This window comes from Cyprinodon tularosa, unplaced genomic scaffold (genome assembly GCF_016077235.1).
Source record: "Cyprinodon tularosa strain WSP-4 unplaced genomic scaffold, ASM1607723v1 ctg859, whole genome shotgun sequence".
In the NCBI taxonomy this organism is placed as follows: domain Eukaryota; kingdom Metazoa; phylum Chordata; class Actinopteri; order Cyprinodontiformes; family Cyprinodontidae; genus Cyprinodon; species Cyprinodon tularosa.
In genome coordinates this window covers 496988-522408 of record NW_024039628.1, presented here as the reverse complement: position 1 = coordinate 522408, position 25421 = coordinate 496988, and the positions used below count along the sequence as shown (strand labels likewise).

Sequence of the window (25421 nt, the reverse complement as noted above, 5' to 3'; positions counted from 1 at the left end):
GGGGGAGGGTAATGTTTACACACAGCGCTGTTAATTTCACATGACATCAGCTCTCTGGATGTTGATAAATGGGGGTAAGCACGGCGACAAGACACTTTATTTTCTCTTTATCACCTATTTGCTTTCTGAGATTCCTAACTTCGGATTTTTAGACATTAAAAAGAAATAATAAATATTTGCCAAATAAAAACACATTTTTGTCACATTATGTTGTTTATAGACTAACAGAAAAGTATTTTAGCTGATAAATCAGTGCAGCTATCTGCAGAGGCATTCAGGCGCAGAACATTCCAGGAACATGACCTGGCATCTCATCAGAACCACTCACTGCTGTACGATGACCATTTTTCAGGAATGTATTTGAAACCTTTGATTGATCTGAGCTGCCTAAACAGAAGAGGCTTTAAATGTCTATTTACCGTCTTACTTTATGTTTTCTCCAATTCTAAGTAAAAATGGCTACTTTTTCAATCAAAACATTGATGAAGAATACCACTTTCCTTAATTTGTTTCTAAAAAAGTAACTTGAATTTCTTGTTTATGAAGTTCAAAATAATTTAGCTATAAAATATGTTTCCTCATATGAAGCTGAAAAGAAAGAATTTCTCAAAAGCTTTTATTTTAATGTTTCTCTGCACCAATCGTAGGGTATATTCTCATAGCGTTATGATTTTCATGGCCTTGAAAAATCTCTTGTCAAGAGTTTATTGTTTAGGAAGTAAGAAAAATTCTTACTGACGTTGAATGTAATGTGACCAGAAATCCAGTCTCATTGCGATCTAGAAATGGCTTTTGTGGCCTTTAATTAAATTGAAAATGTAATTTTGCTGCTCTAATTTATATCAACAAAATGATGTGATTTCACACAATTAGGTTAAACAGTGGCTCTCCAGATTCTGCAGTTTTGCGGGGACATTCTTGCTCATTTCGGGTGTGTGCGTGCAGAACAGTCGTGCCCTTACATCGTACACCCGTTATGAACTTTTGGATATTGGTTTACGAATTTCTGACAGTCTTGTGGACAACCTTGGACTCATTCCTGAGATAGCCAGAACACCTGAGGCTTTGCACTCTGCTCGGCCGGGCAGAAGTGCTCCCAGGCAGCACCGAGATCATAAAGTCAGTGCTTCTAAAATTTCACCAGCATGTTCTCTGCCAAACCAGGGGAATCAAAACTTTAGACCAGGGGTGTCAAACTCATTTTCAATGAGGGCCGCATCAGCGTAATTGCTGTTCTTAAAGGGCCAGATGTAACTTATAAATGTAACTAAATATAATTGAATGTAATGTAAAATAAATGTAACGACTCCTTAATGTTAAATAACTCATTATTTATTATAACTCATTCAAGTGACAATTACAGTTGCATAGAAAACAAATGCTTGCTTGTTGCTCTAACACACGTGTCACACAGCCGCTTCCTACCCAGTCCTCCTCATCGGTCTCTCCCCCTCCGCCCGAATCACTATCATCGATATTTTGAAGCGTTTCTAAAGCCTGTTTCGCTGTTAGGTTTCTTCTGAATGCCACTTTTTCCATATTAGCCAAAAAGTTCTAGGTAGAATGTTGGTTGCTAGGCAACGAAATTTACAATGCAACTAATTGAGCCGTCAAAATGGCGGTTGTGGGGGATCGAGGTAGAATTAACCATATTTATTTTTTACGTTTTAATTGTATTAAAAAAAAAGTGAAAATGAAGGAAATATAGAAACTGAAAAAGTCAGTTAACATGAGCAACATAAATTTAATTTTAAATATAGTTCTTTCCCTTTAAAATCTCAGAACCATCAAAATGACGGCTGTGGGAGTTCTAGCGGGCCACATAAAAGGACATGGCGGGCCACATCTGGCCCGCGGGCCTTGAGTTTGACACATGTGCTTTAGACCATGTTTACACAAACGTGGCTGGAGCCTACGTTGCGACACCCCTCCCCAACTGGGACAGTCAGATCACCTTACTTTGTTCCTCACCCCAAAATATGCACCTCTCATCAATTGTGTGAAGCCATCAGCGGAGACCATCAAGGTGTGGCCTGTGGGAGCAGATTTAACACTTCAGGAAAGGTTCCTACACACAGACTGGAGTATGTTTGCTTCTCAAGCCACCAGTGGCTCTCACACAGACATTGACTGTTACGCCTCCTCTGTACTGGATTATATTTATGCCACTATTGACAATTTTACAACCCAGAAGCAGATCGCCACAAACCAAAATCAGAAGCCATGGATGAACAGGACGGTGCGACTCCTATTGAAGACACGCAACACTGCCTTCAGATCAGGAGATGCACCAGCCTATAGCACAGCCAGAGCAAACCTGAAAAGGGGCAAAGAGGCCAAGTACTGCTACAAGCTCAAGATAGAGGGACACTTAAACCCACTCATTACACCTCTGCAGCCACTGATGTCAACTTCCTGAATGAGCTGATTGACTTTTATGCTCACTTTGAAAGAGACAACAGCGAAACTGCCACCAGCTGAAATCCTCAGCTGACCCCCCGCCAATCACACTCTCCTCCACAGATGTCTGCAATGCACCGAGCAGGATCTGCATGCACAAGGCAGCTGGACCAGATAACATCCCTGGAGGTGTACTCAGGGCATGTGCGGAGCAGCTCACTGGGGTTTTTACAGTCATTTTCAACCTGTCTCTTGCCCAAGCAGCTGTACCAACATGCTTCCAATGCGCTTCCATTGTGCCAGTGCCTAAACACTCCAGCCCAAAGTGCCTTAAAGACTACCGCCCTGTAGCGCTCACACCAATCATAATGAAGTGCTTTGAGCGGCTGGTCCTGGCACACCTGAAAGACTTAGTATCATCCACATTTGACTCACACCAGTTTGCATACCGCAGCAATAGGAGCACAGAGAACACAGTATCCATGGCACTGCACTCACACATCTGGGCAATAAGAACACTTATGCACGCATGCTGTTTGTTGACTTTAGCTCAGCATTCAACATTGTCATTCCGGCGAAGTTATTAGCCAAACTTTAAGACCTGGCCATCAACACCTCCATGTGCAACTGGATTCTGGACTTTCTGACCAACAGACCCCAAAATGTCCGATCAGGCTCCAACTGCTTCACGTCCATCACACTCAGCACTGGTGTACCACAGGGCTGTGTGCTAAGCCCATTTCTCTACTCCCTCTTCACCCACAACTGCAAGACGGTGTACGCGTCTAATTCCATCATCAAGTTTGAGGACGACACCATGATGATCGGTCTCATCAGCAACAATGATGAGACTGCCTATAGGGAGGAGATCAAGCACTTGGCCACATGGTCCACTGAAAATAACCAGCTCCTCAACACCACCAAAACGAAGGAGCTCATCATGGACCCACGACACCATCCACATCAATGGAATAGCTGTTGAACGTGTCTCCAGTTTCAAGTTTCTGGGGACCCACATCTCAGCGGACATTTCCTGGTCAACCAACACCTCCTTCCTGGTCCAGAAGGCTCACCGGCGTCTCTTCTTCCTGAGGACACTGAGGAAGAATCAGCTCCCTCCACTATCCTGGTGAACTTCTATCGCTGTGCAATAGAAAGCATCCTGACCAACTGTGTAACAGTGCGGTACGGAAGCTGTTCTGTTGCAGAGTGCAAGGCACTGCAGAGGGCGGTGAAAGCCGCCCAGCATATCACTGGAACTTCACTACCCACCATTGAGCACATCCAGAAGAAACGCTGCCTACATGGAGTCCGCAGCATTCTTAAGGACTCATCCCACCCAGCCCACAGACTGGTTTCTCTCCTGCCCTCCAGCAGGCGGTTAAAGTGCCTCTGGACCAGAACCAGAAGACTAAAGAACAGCTTTTTCACCAGAGCTGTCTCTTTACTGAACTCAAACCCTCACTGATAGACTCTCCTCTCCCTCCTCACACCTACCTCCATTTTGTTATTCTGTTATTTACAAGACTGTAATGTTCATCTGCACTCCTGACTGTTACTATTGTAACAACTGTTTACATGCATCGTGCACATCGTGTACTCACCTTGACGGAATATTGATTTCCACTGCCGACTGCTTATATTTGCTCTGCCGACTGTTTATTCACAGCACCAATTGTTTACATATACATTTGCAATACTGTACTTTAACTGTAATATGCAATTACCTTCCACTGCTCTTTAATTTAGATACTTTCTGTCCACACTTTATTTATTCATTTTATAGTAAAAGCCATCTGTATATTATGCTATTGTACATAACTGTAAAAACCCTATTTATAGTAATATCCACCTGCATATTATATTCGGTACATATCTAGCTGTAAATTTTGTTCACAACACTAGTTATCTATATATTATATTCATAGGACAAATTATTATTAAAATCCTGTTTATAATGTCATTCATCTCTATATTTATTCAGTAGAAACTCATGTCCTGTATTTATGGAACCATTATTTGTCCAGCACTTGCTGACTTGCAAGTGCAACTCCCCCCCCCACCCCACCCCCCCAGAGACATAGACAGGTATGGGGCATTGCAAGCTAACATAGAAGCCAAACGACCCCCATTTTAAAGGGGTGGACCCGTTCATCCGTTTCTATTTGCATGTTTTTTAAACAATAACAAGGCTTTATTGGGCTCCTGGATAAAACCTGGAACTCAACATTATTTCTGACATTTGGAACTGAAAAAGTTTCTTGGATGGAAGAGAAACGTCTTCAAACGAGGAAACTAAGTCCAGAGGATTGATTTTGAACTTTTTGGAATGTCCATTTCTCAACACTTCTCAGAATCACTGCCAAGTTCTCTCTGATTTGGTCTCATATGAATAAGATCAAAATACAAATCCTGTTTATTCCACAGTCAGATGAGGACTTATTGCAGTTTTCTAGCTATTTATAAGGTTTCAGTTGCTGTTTTAATATGACAACAAAAATCATAGATATGATCTTTTTCACAAAAGAAATTATTCATTTAACAGATGCTTGTTTTCAATGTCACTTCAGCAAAGTTTGAGCGTAAGCCGCCTCTGTCATCAGACATCGCAGTCATCATGTACACCAGTGGTTCCACCGGCCTTCCGAAGGGAGTCATGATCTCCCATAGCAACATCATTGCCAGCATTACAGGCATGGCTGAGAGGATCCCCAACCTGAGGTAATGACAAATTAAATGACTGCTTATTTATTAATAATCCATGATTGTCTTTCATTTCCTGCAATGGGCATTTTGGTCATTATTGGAAGCAATATTTAAATTACAATATGATTTATACTGAAAACAACTGTAAAGAAGAAAACTTGATTTAAAAACAAAATAAACCAAAAAAACTGGCAAGTCTTTTCTAATTACAATTAAATTTATTAGGGAAATTGAATAAATGAAGTAAGAACTACGATGCAAACTCCACTGTTTCCAGTAAACACTGGACCAAGCTTGCTCCCATGGGAGTGTAGAGAAAATGTGATCAGGAGGCAGTCAAGCACCATTCAGGGATGATGGGAGTCCGACTGAAGGAGGTGGAGATTAGAGGGTTAACAGCCTCTTCTATCAGACCTCATAAATAAACATGTTTAAAAATGTACTACATTAGCAGAGGTCATTCCCACCAACACAAACGGTGCACGCAGTCTTACCAACGTATTTGTCTCTCTTGTACTTTTCTACATACTGCCGCATCACGCCTCCAAACTACAATGATTTTCTTATTAAATGATGTGACTGGCAAACAGTAAGTGGTGCCAATTTACAAAGTCGAAGGAAAAGCAAAAATGGAACCGGAACAAATATCTGGGAACTCTTAGCGATGCACCTCATCAGTTGATTCTTTGTGTATTTTTGTTCATAAACTCTTGTATTTTGGATTTTGAAGTGCATTTATTCTATACCTGTACAGAATGGGGACAGAACAGGATTTGAGCGCCATTCACACTTTCATTTGTTGTTCTAACATGCAGCCAGTAGGGGGCGTCTTCATCAGCAATGTATGAAAGTCTGAATATTACTTGATTAAAGAACATTTTTGTTATTCCGCTGTGTCACATCACACTTAAAATACTAGAAATGCTCTTTATCTTTTCCTTTACTTCAAAGTTATGTGATGCTTTATGTTGTTCATTAAATGAAATACATACAAATGACAATAAAGTTTGTCTTTGCAACAATGTTGGTTAGGTCATAGCCATCCCAAAAAGTTGTTGTTAGCCTTGCTGAATAGGGGTGGACTCAAACTTTAGCTTTCAAAAACCTACAATACAGCAATTCAGTTAATCTGTTCTCGCTATCATCGCAGCCCCACCCCCTTTACAGGGGAACAGAAGACCTCACCTATTCAGCCAGGCCAACTATTCCCTCTAACGCCCCCCTTTCAGAGACATAGACAGGTATGGGGCATTGCAGGCTAACAAAGAAGCCATACGAACCCCATTCCAAAGGGGGGGACCCGTTCATCCTTTTCTATTTGCATGTTTTCTAAACTAAAACCAGGCTTTGTTGGGCTGCTGGATAAAACCTGGAACTAAACGCTATGTCTGACACTTTGAATTGAAAAACCTTCCTGGATGGAAGAGAAACGTCTTCAATCGAGGAAACAAAGTCCAGAGGATTGATTTGAACTTTTTTTTTATAACTTTTTTTTTTACTTTCTGTTTGTAACTTTCTAAATGATGGATTATGTGACCGTTGTCTGTACTGTTTTGCATGACACTGGAAAAAGGGTTGTTCCAGAGTGGAATCTAACGTAGGTGTCCATTGAAATCCCATTGAAGTTCATTTCATGAGAACTGTGTCTTTGTGCTTATAGTGAAGAGGATACCTACATTGGGTACCTCCCTCTGGCTCATGTGCTTGAGCTGTGTGCAGAGCTTGTCTGCATTTCCCATGGCTGCCGGATCGGCTATTCCTCACCTCAAACACTTGCTGACCAGGTAACCCAGTCGAAACACCAACAATAAACTACTTTTAGCAGTAAAGCAGCATTTTTATGCCTTAATTTATCCTCAGTCATAATAAAAAAAGTCTTCAACAAATCAATCCAGTTAAATAAGGGAAATCAGTGGTAATTCACTCAATCAACACTTTATTAAATTTTGCAAAGAGGATGACCAGATGGATCATGAGACACAGCTTGATGTTCTGATCTAGACAAGGAGTTCATCAGTGAAAAGAGGAAAATGTTGAACAAACCTTGGGACAGAGTCCAGAATGATCCAGGATGATGCAGAATAATGATTGTTCCAAACAATCCTTAATAAAAAGAAAACAACTCCTCTCACCCAGACACTGTGCAGCCCTCCAGGTGTGAAAACTGTTAGAAGATAAATCACATATTCTCAAGGGATTTGTTAAGAAAAAACATTTTTTTAGACTAAACCTCTGTCCCTGTGATGGTAAGCTCAGTGTTTATAAGACGACTCAAGTGTCTGCAAACTCCCCCCTTTTGCCTTGGCTGTTAAACCACACTTATGATAATAATAATAACCCGCTGGCAGCTTTGTTCTCGCAGTTAGAAGAACAGTTTTACAGCAGCCCAATGTGAGGCCAGTGGCATCAATAGCTACACGCCATCACTGCTATCCCCACAGCTGATTATAGATCACCTTTGCAATCTGGGGGTTTATGACATGGAGTAGCCAGATAGAAAAGGCAAAGGAAATCTTTGTTTGAGGAGGAAAGGAAAAGATCTGGATTAGGAAAAAGAATTTAGTCTGTGGGGAGACAAACATGACAACATGTAGCTGTGGGGTGAGTGGCTCATGGAGGGCATTCAGTGTTTACAATGGTGCTATCTTTAAAATATCCTGCAGGGGGAGCACCATTTGAAAATGTACTTAGAGCTGCAATAAATAAAAACAATATTTGCATAACTGGGGCAGATATTCCATTTGTTAGTTCTTCTTTTCGGGGGAGGGTGTGCTTTCGAAACTTTTATTCAGCTGACATACATCACTTCTAACCTTTCTAAAACAACCTAGTGTATTGATTGAACATCCTGCATATCAGGAAACACACAGCCAGGCAGGAGAAATCCCCCACTATGATGACCCTGTCAGTATTTAATACCAAATCAGAAAGGAACTCTGAAAACTCATCTAAAAATTCAGAGTAAGGACCTGGTGGACGATACAAAGTTACAAAAAGAAGACGTTTTCCTGTTTTGCAATTTGGATCAGGGAAATTAAGGGTTAAATGATCAAAGAGTTGTAGGTATTAACTGTTTTGGGAGTAATCAGTAAGTCAGACTGGAAGATTGTTGCTACTCCTCCTCCTCGCCCAGAACTTCTGGGGATGTGAAAATTTAAATAGCTTGAAGGAGTTGCCTCATTTATGCTCACATAATCCTCTTGCTGCAGCCAGGTTTCTGTAAGGCAACACAAGTCAATGTGATTATAACAAATCAAGTCATTAACTAGCAGACTTTTAGAGGAAAGAGATCTTATGTTAAACAGACCACATTTAATCGTTTTAACTTTTTCCCCAATTGGAGTTATTTTGATTTTAATTAGATTATCATGATTTACTCCTTTGGGAATATTTGCTAATTTATTGGATTTTGGTCGTGGGCAAGACGCTGTCTGGATGGAGTAAAGAGTGGGTAACAGTAGAGAAGCTGCAGAGAGGTCTGTTAAACTACAATCTCTTTTTCGAGGCAGACCTGAGGATCAACAGCCCCAGATCCAAGGCCATGGTTCTCCACCAGATAAAGGTGGACTCCCCTCTTCAGGTCGGTGGAGAGTCCTTGTCTCAAGTGAAGGAATTCTCAGGGTCTTGTTCACGAGTGAGGGACGGATTGAGCGTGAGATTGATAGATGGATCGGTGCGGCGTCGGCAGTGATGCAGTTGCTGTTAAGGACTGTCATGGTGAAGAGAGAGTCGGAGTCGAGGGACAAAGCTCTGGATTTACCGATCGATCTACAATCTCACCCTCACCCATGATGATGAGATCTGGGTAATGACCATAAGGACAAGATCGCGAATATATGCGGCCGAAATGAGTTTCCTTCGCAGGGTGGCTGGGCGCACCCTTTGAGATTGGGTGAGGAGCTCAGTTACCTGGGAGGAGCACAGAGTAGAGTTGTTGCTCCTCCATATCCAAAGGAGCCAGCTGAGGAGGCTCAGGCATCTGTTCCGAATGCATCCCTAACCCTAACAATCCCTCGGGAGTTGTTCCAGGCATGTCCCATTTGGCTGAGGCCTGGTGGAAGGACCAGGACACGCTGGAGGGACTATGTCTCTGAGCTGGCCTGGTGTCGCCTCGGGGTCCCCCCAGGGCAGCTGGAGGAGGTGTGTGTTGATCGGGAAGTCTGGGCATCTCTGCTTAGACTGCTGGCTCCTCAATCCAGCCTCAGATAAGTGGAAGAACATGGATGGACGGAGTTATAGAAAGATCCCATTTTACAAACACTTGGGCTGCAGCTATGAGTTATTTTAGTTTTTTTTTCTGTTTTAGTTTTCAGTTTATTTCTATAGCTCCAATTCACATCATGTCATCTCAGGTCACTTTCCAGTTCACCACATCATCCAGTCAGATTGATTCAAAGTTTTCTATCTAAGGAAAACCAGCTGATTGCATCGACTCATTGACTCTTCAGCAATCCCTCACACTGAGCATGCTTGTAGCGACAGTGGAGAGGAAAAACTCCCTTTGAACAGGAAGAAAGCTCCAGCAGAACCAGGCTCAGTGTGAGCGGCCATCTGCTGAGGCACATCCAGTTAGTCACGGTCAGAGAAACAGGATTACACGGGAAAACAGGCCAAGCTCCAACATCTAGAAACAAAGGTGTTGATGGCAGCAGCACAGCTGATATTTCTCTCCAGGATGGAGTCACAGCCAAACAGGAACAGACCAGATGAAGCTACTATGAGAAAAAGCAGAGAGAGCAGAACGTTAGAGATTGAACTAACAGATTCTGCAGAGTGGGAGAATAGAGATAGAATGAAGCAGAATGATGAAAAAGGGGTCCCTATGTCCTCCAGCAGTCTAAGCCTATAGCAGCAGAACTATAGAGATAGCTCAGGATAACCTGAGCCACTCTAACTAGAAGCTTTATCAAAAAGGAACGTTTTAAGCCTAGCCTTAAAAGTAGACAGGGTGTCTGCCTCACGGACTAAAACTGGTAGTTGGTTCCACAGGAGAGGAGCCTGATAACTAAAAGATCTGCCTCCCATTCTACTTTTAGAAGTTCTAGGAACCACTAGTAAACCTGCAGATTGAGAGCGAAGTGCTCTGTTCATCATTGTTTAATTGTACAATTTTAGTTTTTGATTGATATGAACTTTGGTCATTTTAATATTTAACATTTTTCCATATACAAACATTTTTTTTGTAGTTTATTCCTCCAGGAAAGGGAAACTTATGGAGCATTTTTATGCATTTTCTAATAAGCAATAATCACATCCTGCACACAAAAAAACATGCTGAGGAAGAAGAACGAAGTGATGAAGGAATAAGTCCTGGTCTATAACAAGTATTGATAAACATCCAGAAATAATTCAATGCTCCACATCTCCAAGCATTTCGTTTGTTTTCTATTTACTCATATCTTTGTTAACAGTCAGGTAGATAAATTTATTTATCATAATAGCTCAAAAAGTAATCTCCCTGGGAGAAAGTACTTCATGTGATGGGCGTAGGTTTGCATAGGGACCATAGGGACATGTCCCTACCAAAATTCTGAACCGACCTAATTGTCCCTACCAATAATTGGATGTGAGCAACATGTTTATAATTTACAGCAGTAGTTGTTGCAGCAGTGGCTTCTTTTCCTCTCGCAGCTCCTCTGCCTGCTCTCTCCTGTCCCTTTCATGTAGCAGCGCATGGAACTGTGCTGCGCTGTTTAACTCAACTCTCATTGGTTGTTCTGCCTTAAGTTCCGCCTTCTCTCTTTCTGATTGGCTGTTTTCTAGTCCGCGTGTGCTTGGAGCACAACATTGAAAATTTATTCACACTAGAATGCAGCGGTTACTACAATTAATATTAGGCTACAAAACTAGTCCCAATAAAATAAAATAAAAATGAATATCATGTACACTAAAAAACAAAAACCTTTTTTTTTCTTTTCTAAAACGAAATATTCTGAGTCAGCCAGGAGTTCTGAAGACTGCTGGAAAAATGGGCAAATAAAGGCTGTAAGCCATCAACATTTCTGATTCTTAGCCACAGCCAACTAAAAAAGAAAATGTGAGGGTTTCCTTTTTACCGATATTTAGTTGATATTACTGTTTTCATTTTTTCTGTTTTTATTTTTACAATTTTGATATAATAACTGATCTAAGTGGGTTGCTCTGTGGGGAAAGGCACATTTTGCATTTATATTACTGTATGTTTTAGAGTCTCTATTCTCCAGTTAATGATGAATCACTAAATTAGTTGATGATTATTGAAATAATCAATTAATATGATTCATTTTTTTCAGCCCCAGATGAAATACATGAAATTGGCTACACAGAGTAACTACAACCCAGATGTTCAACTTTTATAGTGAAGTTAATATTTTAATGAATGTATTATTTTGCTTGATACAGAGAGAGAATAGTAGGTACAAATATTAGAGTGGGGTTTAACTCTGCACTATTCTATATCTTCAAAAGAAAATACTGTATTTATCTTCTCTCTTAGTCGTTCAAATGAAACCGTTTTCAAAGTGGAAAACAGTCCTAATTCCACATTCATCAGAGCCGGTGATACTTCAAACATTGATAAACAGCATCTAATGAGTGTAGAGCTTATAACATTTTTATGAATGGAGCAAAATGTTTTTCTCTTTTAACAATGAATTCCTCTTATCAGTACGGATGCTCACATTGAGCATAAAAAAGGACATGCATATTGCATAGCACCAATGACACCCAACCAATAGTGTCCCTACCAAAGTTCAAATCAAACCTACGCCCTTGCTTCATGTACATTAATAATTTCATAGATACTCACCATTACTTTAATTGGCTGAGACAGAGTCTCTGATCAGATCCATTCTTGTTATTTTTGCGGATTTTTTTTTCTCTCACAGTCGACGAAGATCAAGAAAGGAAGCAGAGGAGACACCAGTGTCCTGCAGCCCACTCTGATGGCAGCCGTCCCGGTATGTCCTGAGAAAATGCTCATAGCCCTCTTTAAGCTTTACTCTGTCGACCATTTATTGACTCTCCCTGAAGATTTTCAGGATTGACTTTGGCCTCATGGGCAACAGGACCAGACTTCATCTGGCGTTGATCATCCGTCCACTGAGAAATAATAATGACTGAACCCCCCTATTGGAAGACTTGGATGAACTTAATCAATGAGAATCTGCTTGTGTTTCGCTTAGCGTGCAAGTAGATGAGAAGCTATCGGTGAGACACCAGCAGTCGTCATTAAGACTACAGTCATGGCCAAAAGTTTTGAGAATGGATCAAAGTTAATATTCACAAAGTCTGCTGCTTCAGTTTTTATAACGGTAATCTGCATTTACTCCAGAATGTTCTAAAGAGTGATCAGCCTAACAGCAATTAATTGCAAAGTCAATATTTGCCTAGAAAATGAACTTTATCCCCAAAACACATTTCAGCTCATTGCAGCGCTGCCTTAAAGGAGCAGCTAACATGGTTTAAGTGATTGCTCCATTAGCGCAGGTGTGGGTGGTGATGAGGACAGGGCTGGAGATCAATCTGTCAGGATTCAGTCAGAATGACGCCACTGGACACTTTAAAAAGAGGCTGCTGCTTGGCATCATTGGTTCTCTGCTGTGAACCATGGTTATCTCTAAAGAAACACCTGCAGTCATCATTGCACTGCACAAAAATGGCCGACAGGAAAGAGAATGGCAGCTAGAAAGATTGCACCTCAGTCAGCAATCTATGGCATCATCAAGAACTTCAAGCAGAGAGGTTCCATTGCTGTCAAAAAGGCTCCAGGGTGCCAAGAAAGACCAGCGAGCGCCAGGATCGTCTCTGAAGTGTTCCAGCTGTGGGATCGGGCTGCCAGCGGTGCAGAGCTTGCTCAGGAATGGCAGCAGGCAGGTGTGAGTGCATCTGCACGCACTGTGAGGCGGAGACTCTTGGAGCAAGGCCTGGTCTGAAGGAGGGCAGCAAAGAAGCCACTTCTCTCCAGGAAAACCATCAGGGACAGACTGATATTCTGCTAAAGGTCCAGGGAGGGGACTGCTGAGGACTGGGGGAAAGTCATTTCCTCTCAGCAATCCCCTTTCCCATTGTTTGGGACATCTGGAAAACAGCTGGTTGGGAGAAGACCAGGTGAGTGCTACCACCAGTCTGGTCTCATGCCGACTGTAAAGCATCCTGAAACCATTCATGTGTGGAGTTGCTTCTCAGCCAAGGGAGTCGGCTCTCTCCCAGTCTGACCTAAAAACAGCCATGAATAAAGAATGGAACCAGAATGTCCTCCCAGAGCAACTTCTCCCAACCGTCCCAGAGCAGTTTGGTGATGAACGATGCCTTTTCCAGCATGATGGAGCACCTCGCCATAAAGCAAAGCTGATATCTAACTGGCTCAGGGAACAAAACAGACAGATGTTGGGTCCATGGCCTGGAAACTCCCCTGATCTTAATCCCATTGAAAACTTGTGGTCAATCATCAAGAGACGGCGGACAAACGAAAACCTTCTGCAGAGTGCAAAAGCTTAGTTTATTCCTCTTCACAGGTTGATGATTTTGTTGATGGAGTTACTAGTTCTCTGCGTACTGCCTTAGACAACGCAGCTCCTTTGAAAATGTTAAAAATAGAAAACTTGCTCCTTGGTTTAATACAGAGCTGCACACTTATAAGCAAAATGCTAGAAAACTGGAGAGAAAATAATCGCTCCACAGGCCTGTGGGAGTCCCTCCTAGTCTGGAAAAATAGTTTACTGCTGTATAAGAGGACCCTTTGTAAAGCAAGAGCAGCATACTCTCCTCATCAATAGAGGAGAATAAGAATAATCCTAGATTTCTTTTTAATCCAGTTGCCAAACTCACCTCGAGCCATAGCTCTGTTGAACCGTCCATTCCACCTGCTCTTAGCAGCAATGATTTTATGGGATTCTTTATAAATAAGTTTGATCTTATTAGAAATCAGATCATTAACACTCCTCTATCTGTGATTGGTTTGTCTCTGGAGGGGGGGCAGCATCTGAGGTAGTCATGGAATCTGAACCGGGTTTAGACTGCTTTGATCCAGTTGAACTCTCTGAATTAGCAAAATTATTGTCTTCATCTAAGCCTTCAGCTTGTATGTTAGATCCAGTTCCAACCAGGTTATTTAAGGAGGTATTCCCTTTGATCTCCTCCTCCATTTTAGATGTGATTAATCTATCTCTGTTACAGGGATATGTACCAAAGGCTTTTAAGGTTGCTGGAATTAAACCTTTAAGAAACCGTCTCTTGACCCAGATGACTTGGTCAATTATAGACCTATATCCAATCTTCCTTTCTTATCCAAAGTTCTTGAGAAAGTAGTTGCCAAACAAGTGTGCGATCACTTACACCATAATGAACTTTTTGAAGAGTTTCAGTCTGGCTTTAGAGCTCATCATAGCACTGAAACAGCTCTGGTGAAAGTCACTAATGATATTCTCATGGCCTCAGATAATGGACTTGTATCTGTGCTCGTCCTGTTGGATCTCAGTGCTGCATTTGATCCAGTTGATCATAATATTCTTTTAGAAAGACTTGAATATTTTGTTGGAATTAAAGGAACAGCTCTAGACTGGTTTAAATCTGATCTATCTGATCAAATTCAGTTTGTTCATGTTAATGATAGATCTTCCTCATGCTCAAAGGTTACCTGTGGAGTACCACAGGGATCAGTGCTAGGACCAATTCTCTTTACTTTATACATGCTCCCAATCGGTAGAATTATTAGACAGCATGGGATTAATTTCCACTGTTATGCTGATGATACCCAGCTATATCTGTCTATAATCCAGATGAAGCTAACCCATTACATAGATTACAGGCATGTCTGAAGACATAAAAACCTGGATGACTCTTAACTTTCTGCTTCTGAATGCAGACAAAACAGAAGTTATAGTCTTTGGACCAGAGTCTCTGAAAAAGAAGCTGATTAGTCAGTCACTTCATTTGGATGGGATTAAACTGATTTCAGATAATAAAGTAAAAAATCTTGGTGTTGTTTTTGATCAGGACCTGTCATTTAAATCCCAGATCAAAGAGGTTTCTAGAATTTCCTTCTTTCATCTGAGGAACATTGCAAAAATGAGAAATCTCCTGTCCAGGGGTGATGCTGAGAAACTAGTCGTTTAATTACTCCCTGATGTAACTCACTGTTCAGTATTCCTCCACTAGAAAGGGTTATGATAACAATGAGTAGGAAAAGCAAAGGTTGGCACTCAGTGTCTTCTCATGTATTAAAAGGCCATAGGACAAGATTGGAGCTGCTTTTTTTCTGACTATGATGGATCATTTGATCTTATTCTGGGCTCATTATAACAGGCCTTACTGAACAATCCATGTTCCTTCAGTTATGCTGCTCTCTGGCTCTCATGTAAGCAGGACAGTCCTCACCTCCCACCACCCCACATATCCCAGTGGAAGGGGTGTAAAGGCCGCAGTGTCCCAGTATCTGGAAGGGTTCACACATGTAAACAGAACGTGAGAAAGCCCCATGTGGTGTTCCCAAAGGCACGCACACACATCCAGGCTGTTTGCCTGCAACAAGGAGCTGCAGCCTCAGTCAGTTTGCTGCTTCCTCCCTCAGAGCAGGACCACAGCTGCTGTTTATTAATTAAACTTTGGACTCAGCGACACTGTTTAACTTAACACTAAAATAGGATTTTCAATTCAAAGTAACAAGGAGTAACTGTTTCATTGGGACTGGTGTTTTTATATTTAAGTAAAAAAAGAAAACTGCAGCAAAAATAAATAATGAGATATATTTTGGATTCAATATCTTTGAGAGTTATAGCCTTTCAAAATGCACCATGTTATAGTAAGCAGAAAAAGACCTGCTAAAAGGGTATTATGTAAGTGTACAGAACAATACTACCACCTGTGGTCAAAGAAAGAACTGCACCATTCTTGTGTTAAGTCTTGTAGCACAAACTCATGCAAAGGTCACTATGAATCACGAGATGTTTTCAGAGATAAGTAATTTTCTTAAATTTATTGTTTGAGAAACTAGGTTCTCAATTCTATATTTGACACTCAAAATGCAATAAACGTTCTCCGATACAGATTATCTGTTTTACTTTCTTTTATATTTAATGTAAATAAGTTCAACCGTGTCAGAAAAGGTTAAGTGTCTTAATCAAAAACATTGATCCTTAGTTAACCAGCAACATGAAGAATTAGGCGATTGTAGCTCATTGAGCCCATGTTGGTGTAATTACCAGGATAGCTAATAGTGAACATCAACTAGCTGTCAAACTATTTAATATCACAGATTCATATGAGTTACAGCCCACCTGCTGTTACCCTTTCTCTAAGTTGGTCCAGCACCGTCTGTTTTTGGGGGCGGGGCTTTATACATTCAACTAATGTCTAATAACAGTAACTTAATGGTTAATAACGTAACAGCCACACACTGCATCACAGTTATTGCTCTAAACCACATGTGTCAAACTCAAGGCCCGCGGGCCACATGTGGCCCGCCATGTCCTTTTATGTGGCCCGCTAGAACTCCCACAGCCGTCATTTTGATGGTTCTGAGATTTTAAAGGGAAAGAACTATATTTAAAATTAAATTTATGTTGCTCATGTTAACTGACTTTTCCAGTTTCTATATTTCCTTCATTTTCACTTTTTTTTTTAATACAATTAAAACGTAAAAAATAAATATGGTTAATTCTACCTCGATCCCCCACAACCGCCATTTTGACGGCTCAATTAGTTGCATTGTAAATTTCGTTGCCTAGCAACCAACATTCTACCTAGAACTTTTTGGCTAATATGGAAAAAGTGGCATTCAGAAGAAACCTAACAGCGAAACAGGCTTTAGAAACGCTTCAAAATATCGATGATAGTGATTCGGGCGGAGGGGGAGAGACCGATGAGGAGGACTGGGTAGGAAGCGGCTGTGTGACACGTGTGTTAGAGCAACAAGCAAGCATTTGTTTTCTATGCAACTGTAATTGTCACTTGAATGAGTTATAATAAATAATGAGTTATTTAACATTAAGGAGTCGTTACATTTATTTTACATTACATTCAATTACATTTAGTTACATTTATAAGTTACATCTGGCCCTTTAAGAACAGCAATTACGCTGATGCGGCCCTCATTGAAAATGAGTTTGACACCCCTGCTCTAAACCCTTTTTGGCTTAAAAACACAAATTCAAAATAGGTCGCCATAATAGACTCATCCCCCCATTTAAAAAAGAAAAAGAGGATTCATTTAAAAATGGTGATTTTGAAACTTGGCCTTTAACGGATAAATACACAGGCTGGTGGGAGTGGTTTTAAGCTGGAATGATTTCAGCTAAGAATTTTTCTTGATGAATAAAATGTAACATTTTGAAATTATATATATATGTCTTCTGACATTTTGTCACAGCTATAAATAAAATGAGGGTCCAAGAATACCTTGGGTAAAAAAACTACAAAATGAACCCGATGCAGGAAAACTTTGGGATTGTTTCTTTCTGTTACAGAAAGGTTAAAAAAAATCCAAATCCTTCAGCGTGCCAGACAGAGCTTCATGTGCTGGAGAACCTGGTTGAATAACCTCTCTACACAAAGAATCCTGATCAAGATCAAGTTCTCCACAGACATGGTGCAGCAGACCGCATCAGATGGTCTTAAGGAAAAAACAAACAAGCAGCAAACCAACCTCTCATAAAGACACATTTGGGTACAGATTTATATTTCTTCCAATGGTTCACTTCCTCTTCCAGTGGATGAACTCTAGCTATTTCAAAGTCGTCCCTATTGGCATAACATGTTGGAGTCAATATACATACATTAAAGACATATAATAGATTATGATTAATAATAATCATTTACGGAAATGTCTGTGTAAAATATTTAACTGAATACACAGACAGACTTTTTAAATCCAGTCATCAAGAGCATAATATGTCATAATCACAGCCACAGTAGCTATCTAATTATCTCTATTTTTCATCTGCTATATTTACGGTTCAGCCCAGCTATCAGGGCCAGATCATAATCCGTTTGTATTTATCTTACTTATTCTTGTATTCTTAATTTATTTCTGTTTTCTTAGTCTATTTGTGTTATGTTTTTGTGTCTGTTATTTATGTTTTGAGTTTTAGTGATGTTCCTGGTTCATGTCCTGAGTCTTGGAGGCCAGTGGATTGAGAGGGTTTGGTATTTGTCTCCTGATCATTTCCCGGATCTACTCAGCGTTTTAGCTTGGTTTGCGTGGGGAGTGCAGGTTCTGGTCCTTCACTGCAGAGGCCTCAGGTTTTGGCTCGGAATGCGGGGGAGGTCAGTTTTAATTCCTGTAAGCCTGGCTCCAAGGTGGAGACCAGTTTAAAGTTCAGCATTTATCCTTGTACCACGTCTTGCCTTTGTTCTTCTCTACCACTGAGCCTGCCTGTCTGCATCTGAGCGTGTCTATCTGAGCTCACTGCTGGACTCATAGAACTCTGAACCTGCCTTCACACTCTGAGGATTCCTGTTTGGATTGAAACACCTGGTCGGGTTTCGGACTCCTGGATCTCTGAACCGTCCGGTTCTGAACTGGACCTGGGGTGGCTGCATTGGGGACACTTTGGACGGCTCTGTGCCGTAGCTGGTCTGTTTTACTCTTCTAAGTATATTTTTCTTCCTTCTCTTAAACTAATCTTTCCATCAGTGTTTCTATTTTCCTTCACTCTCATTCACTCTGCTTTCTATCAGTCTTCTATTCTTCCTCCAGGTGATGATTATTACTATTATCATCTGTTTTACTGTTATCTCCACTGCTTAAATACGGAAATCACCACAATATTTGGAGCTACAAGTAAAAACAAACCAATAAATGCACATTGAACAGGTGGCTATCTATATTCCTCAATCTTTCTAAGACCATGCAGATCTTGTCTCATTCAGTTTTCCTTTTACTGCCTCATATTTTTAATAATGAGGAACTTTCATATTTCATATTACATATTTCAAACTGATTGGTAGAAACGTAGACCTGGGGCCTGTTTCAGAAAGGAGGTTAAGTGAAAACTCTGAGTTTGTTAACGCTGAAATGAGGGAAACTCTGGGTTTTCTGTTTCAGAAAGGGAGGTAAGTTAAACCTGAGAAAGCAGAGTAAGTCAAGCCCGTTTCTGAAAGAGAGGTAACTTATACTCAGTCAGTTACCATGGGAATTTACTCTGTGAACCTAACCTGGTCGGGAGCAGGTTTTCTTCAAAAAATCCAGAGTTTATTTTGGTCTCCTCCCCTTTTTTAAAGAGGAAGTGGTGTTTAAACACCTCATTGATTCTTTGGGGACATACAGTATTCATTGCACACATTTCAGTCACGTAGAGCGCATCAAAGGGAATGAAATGGCATGTCCTTTTATGGATGATCCTGTTTGTAAAGCCAGGTAGCTACTCTACTCCCATGATGTGCTCAAGGCTTACCTGCCTGAAGTATGTTTTTATATTTCATTTTCAGCTGCTGCCATGTTCTTTTGATGCCTGCAGGATTGCACCTATCCATGAAAACTAAATTAGGTTTAATAAAATACTGTTCTTCCAGTTTCACCTCTGATATTATAACAGTTGGGCAAGTTACTCTAAAATAGTTCTTAATTACTAACTACAAATTTTATCTTCAACAAGTCTAATTCGATTAATGTAATAATTACTGTCTCTAGAAAGTATTGGTCTACTTACTAATTTGTTTTACTTACTTATTAATTACTTTCTAAATCCCAAATTAACCTCAACCACTTGAACAATACAAGGAGAGACAAGAAACTGCACCTCTAATGCTTTCAAATAAACAATATTCAATTGCATGAATTAATCTTAAATTGACCAAAGTGTGTAACTAGAGGGAGAAAGTTCAAATCAAAATATACCTTTTAAAAATTTGATATTAAATCCACTATTGTTTTATAGTCTTTAATTTAATTACAGTATTTATATGACTTAAGTAACTTAATTCATTACACCCAACACTGTATAAAAGTAATTAAAATGTAAACTTACGCATTGACTCGAGCAGCTATTTTCACCCAAGCTAACTCTCTCTCCTTTGCCGCTGCAGCCGTGTTGCTTTTGTTTTTAAATACATGTTCAAATTCTGCATATGCTTGCATAAGCACATCCAGTTATGCTGGTGAGAAATATGCACACCTTTTTTTGTCTGACGCTGTTGCCATGGTGACTCGTAATATTGATAATGGCTTTTTATAGCTGTGGTGCACGCGCTTAACTCAGAGTCAGTCAATTTAGAGTTGATTGAACTAACTCATTTCAGCTGTTCTAAAACCCAAAACTCAGAGTTTCCAATCTCAGGATAAGTCAACTCAGAGTTCAAGTTTTAACTCAGAGTTGGTTGAACTTCCTTATTGAAACAGGCCCCTAAGCCTGAAAGTCTATGCTCATAGATCACAACTATAAAACAGCAAAACAACCTATAACTCTACTTAGAATAACTAACTATCTGCAGATATAAACTAAAGGTCACCAATCAGTTCTAAAAACATCTTTAGATGAACGATTGTTAATACCTGGACAACCACTGAAACAGATTAGCTCCTCATATGGAGTTTTGGATCATTCTGGTTCATTTGATCTGAGTCTGTTTCCTCCTGCAGCTGCATCCAATGGTCTGTCTGACTTTTTTTTGATTAGCTTGGTTTATATTACATTTCCGGTCCTCATCTTTAGTAAAACAAAAGACTGTCATGATCTGCCTTGATAGCGGATGTTAATTATTCACTTCATTCACCTGCCTAACTCTGCCCGCTTCCTAATCACTGCTCATCTTATCCACCTGTGTCTTTTGCTTTATATTCGGCTCAGCCCAGCTATTGGGGCCAGATCATTTTTTATTGTTTAATGTTCTTTCCTTATTTTCGTTACTTTGAGTTACTTCATGGTTCATGTTCCCGTCACCGGTGGCCAGTTGGTTAAGAGGTTTTTAGTGTTTGTCTTGTTTCCTGATCATGTCCTGGCTGGCAAGTGGGAGTACAGTATGAATTCCTGTAAGCCTAGCTCCTTGGTGGAGTTTCTGCAATTAATCCCGGTTCCGTGTCTTGTCTCTGTCATCTGTGTGTTTCTGTCTGAGCTTGCTGCTCGACGCTTGAACCCCTGACCAGGCTGCAGACTCCTGGATTCAAGAACAGTTTCTGTCTGATCTGTTTTCCCTAACCTGGATTGGACTTTTGGTCACTGGGGTTTCTGCGTCGGGGAAATTCTGGGATGCTCTGCGCCACAGCTGGTTTGGCAGTCCTAAGTGACTCACTCGGATATTCATCTCCCGTTAGATGATCGTGGTCACTTACCTGTGTTTTTCCCTCCAGAGTGTCAGTGACTGGGCGGTGCGACTCCTCCCCCTGCAGCCGCTACGGTCCGCAGATCCACAGCTTTGTGCTTTTGTTATGTTATGCGTTATGTTTAATGAATGTTTTGATCTTTTCCACTGTCTGTCTCACCTTGAATACACGGTCCTTTTGTCCTTGTTTTTTGACACATCATAGCCCTTTTTTTATTAACCTGGGCATGAACCAAACATTTCTCACTATGATCAGCCCAATTCAAATCAAATGAACCCATTAACACACTAACCATAACACAGGGCAGCGGTGAAACTCTGCACTCTGCTCCTCATCTATACATTTTCATCTGCCAATCAACCAGCTAACAACACGCTCACATGCACTTCCTAGTATAATAACAGTCTACATGCCTGATTTTCTGCCTAAATCATAAAACGGTAAAATCATGGACATATCCGGGGGCAGCTTTAGCTGGGGGCAGATGGTCCAAAACAGGGACTGCCCACAGAAATCGGGGCCGTTTGGTCACCATAGCCCATGATCACTTCATAACTGAAATGTTCTGGCATTTTTGCTTGATAGCATGCTATAGCTAATACATACCACTGCTAATTGTGAATTTAAAACAACACAGGGCAGATGTAATATCCAGTGTTACAGTGGCTTACCTTTAAGAAGAAAAATTTGAAGGTTCCTTTTTATCCCCAAAACGGGTCTTAGTTCCTTCCAAGTCTCAAATGCATAGCCGGTGTCGACCATAGCTCTTGCCCCCGGAAACGGTCATCCTCCACCTTGAATCTTTTAATGGCACTTAATAAGGTTTTTCTCTCTCTCTCTTTGCACCTTATGTCGAGTTGCTATTGGTGTCAGAGTTGAACTGGATGCCGGTCGCATCTGTGTTTCCACAAAATCTGTCTCGATAATGAATCCTATGTTTGGCTATATTGGATCCATCTAACGTGAATGTACCTGACATCATATCCGCTGAAACAACACAGGAACTACGGACCCGAAGTAGATTTAGGAAAATAGGCTACAGGCTGATAGAGGCATCAGTACTGAACTACTGAGGTGTCAGTCTGCTCATCAAATGGTGTTTTAGTCGTAAAGGGTCAAACAAAAAGGTTATTTCAAAGATGTTTTTCATTAAAAACTAAAAGAAATGCCTCCTTAAGTATAGAATTGTCTAGAAAAGGAATCACAGTTCTTCAAATGAATCCCTGATGATTGAAATGGATCAGTGCAGAAGCACATATTGCATCAGGTCCATATGGCCCAGCTCGTTCTCTGAGCTGAAAATGCAAAGCTGGAACAGGGAGAATTGGGAAGACCTTCTTGGCCATGGAAGGATGTAAGCATTATGCCTAGAGAAGCTTTTGTCTAATTGAGTCCTCAATGAGCGCGCAGGGACGGGCTGGGGGGGTCACACAGGATAATGTCACTATCAAGGAATCATACTGAGAAGCTACTCATTTCCAAACATATGTAGCGGTGGCCGGATGGTCCCTGACAGATGAAGAATGAATGAGTAAACATTAGCTTCTTCATTAGTCTTGAAATGCCAGATTGGGTGTAAAGAGTACAAACCATCTATTTCAATTCAGTTTATTTATATAGCGCCAAATTCACCATCTGAGTCCTGTAAGACCATCAACCCTCTCCTTCCTGGTTTACACATGGACCAGAATGGTTTTCACAATCAGTCCAGTGGGATGTCCACTCACAGCATTTTTTCCCAGCGTTTTATTGTCATCAGAGCAACGTAATTAACTCTCTGCATTTATGCATCCCCTTGGGGAGTGGTAGGCTGCCCCCATACTGTTCCCCAACGCCCAGGGAGCAGTGTGGGGAGTAAGGGTCTTCCTCAGGAGTGGGCCTTGAACTCAGAACCTGAGTTCCCTAACCACTAGGCCGCCACTAGGCTCAAAGCAGCCATTAGCGTGAAGGGTCTTGCCTAAGGACCCCCTGAAGGGCTGCCACAGTGGCAGCTCCTTCCCCCAGCTGGGATACGAACAGACTTCCTGTTTGCAGAGCGACAGTGGCGTCGGATGTGTGAGTTTGCCCTGAAATCGAAGGGTTCACGGTTCAAGCCCTGGCTCCAACTTTCAGTGTCGTTGTGAGGCAAGGCACTTCACCTGCATTGTCTACTGATGGTGGTCAGAGGGCCCGGTGGCGCCAGTGTACGGCAGCCCGGCTTCTGTCAGTGAGCCCCAGGGCACAATGTAGCTTGCCACCATCAGTGTGTGTGTGAATGGCTGAATGAATGTAGTGTAAAGCACTTTGGTCAAGTTAGCTGATGCTATATAAGTACAGGCCATTTACCATTTGCAGGAGAGGTGACGTACCGCTAGCCAGCCTTGCATGCCAGGATGCATCTGCCATCCAAAATGAGCTCCATATGCGGCACCATCAAGTACTGCTAATGATACCTGGTTGTTCAGCACTAGCAGCCTTATAGGATGGATTCTGCTGCTGACAGACATATTCCCACAGTTAGGGACCAAAATGCTGCCAAATCAGAACCGTTTCCTTAGAGAGTATAATCTCAGCTTATTGCAGCTAGAGAACTTCTGATATAATGTGGTCAAGAATCTCCAGAAGATTTCTTTGTTTTTTTTCCTTTTATTTCCTTTTTTAGAAACATTATTTTTTTTCCGAGGTGATCTAAGTCCAGCAGAATCTGATGATGTTGTGCTACTGTGTGATGAAAGGGACATGCTAACAGCTGCTTGGTGCTATCATCATATCCTCAGCTTTTAAATGGAAAATCTGACTTTATTACATGGATCCTTATTGACTCTGTGTGAACCGTTAAGAATATGGAAACAACTGAAAATTAAAATGTTCAAATTAATGAAACTAAAAACTTAAGTCGTAGTAAGTAAAATCTTTTGAATTTGTGCAACCAACCAGTCAGTCCACTTTAGACCAGTCCCCCTGACCTCCTACCTGATGAAGACCATGGAGACCTTAACCCTAGCCCACTGTGGTGCACCCCATCCTGGACCCGCTGGAGTTTGCTTACCGATCTGACATGGGAGTGGAGGATGTCATCATCTACCTGCTGCAGTGGGCGCTCACCCACCCGGAGACCACCAGGAGCGCAGTGAGAGCCATGTTCTTTGACTTTTCCAACTTCCAGCTTTAAACACCATCAGAGCAGAGCTGCTGAGTGGGAAGCTGGTGGACGCTGGAGTGGACAAACATCTGGACATCAGACAATCAACTACCTCACCGACCGCCCTCAGTACGTGCTGCTGCACTGCTGTCAGTCAGAGGTCTGCAGTACCGGGGCCCCCCAGGGCACCGTTCTGTCTCTGTTGCTCTTCACCCTTTACACTTCAGACTTAACCTCCAACACGGACAGCTGCCATCTCCAGAAGTTCTCTGATGACTCGGCCATCGTAGGCTGTGATTCTGAGGGGACGGAGCTGGAGGATCCATCGGTCATCATGAACTTTGTGGACTGTTGGGAGAAAAACCACCTTTGTCTGAACACCAGTAAGACCAAGGAGATGGTGATGGACTTCAGAAGAAGACCCCCACCTCACTCCCCCATGAACATCCAGGGGAGGACATAGAAGCTGTGGAGTTTCAAATCCCTGGGTGTTCACGTCAATAATAAACAGGACTGGACTCCTAACAGCGACGCCCTGTATAAGAAGGGCCAGAGCCGCCTCCCTCCCTTCACCTCCTGAGGCTGAGGTCCTTTGCAGTGAGCGGGCCCCTCACTGCGGGCCCCTGCTTCAAACCTTCTCTGACTCTGTGGTGGCATCAGCCCTCCTCTAAGCAGTTGTCTGCTGGGCCCCTGGCAGCGCAGAGGAAGTGGCTGAGAGGACGGTGCTGTCCAGGCTTCCATCCATCATGGACGCCACTTTCCACCCTCTGCACCAGACTGGAGAGGAGCTGAGCAGCTCCTTTAGTCAAAGACTTTTACAGCCCGTCTGGAAAAAGGAGCGCTACTGCAGGTCATTCATTCCTGCTGCACCCAGACTCTACAATGCAGCATTACAACAGCAATAACTGCTGCAATGGAGAGTGTTCTACTATTCAATACCCAGTGCAATAACTTTAT

General features: G+C 41.7%; 1 protein-coding gene across 2 annotated transcripts in view; it reads left to right on the top strand.

Moving 5' to 3' along the window:
• The window catches only part of acsl3a (acyl-CoA synthetase long chain family member 3a), a 73293-nt gene that overhangs the window by 33720 nt on the left and 14152 nt on the right, over positions 1 to 25421 (top strand). For both annotated transcript variants that reach the window (XM_038273126.1, XM_038273125.1), the window contains exons 6-8: positions 4971 to 5121; positions 6767 to 6890; positions 11973 to 12044. In XM_038273126.1, coding sequence (XP_038129054.1) covers positions 4971 to 5121; positions 6767 to 6890; positions 11973 to 12044 — 347 coding nt within the window. The remainder of the gene's footprint in view (positions 1 to 4970; positions 5122 to 6766; positions 6891 to 11972; positions 12045 to 25421) is intronic.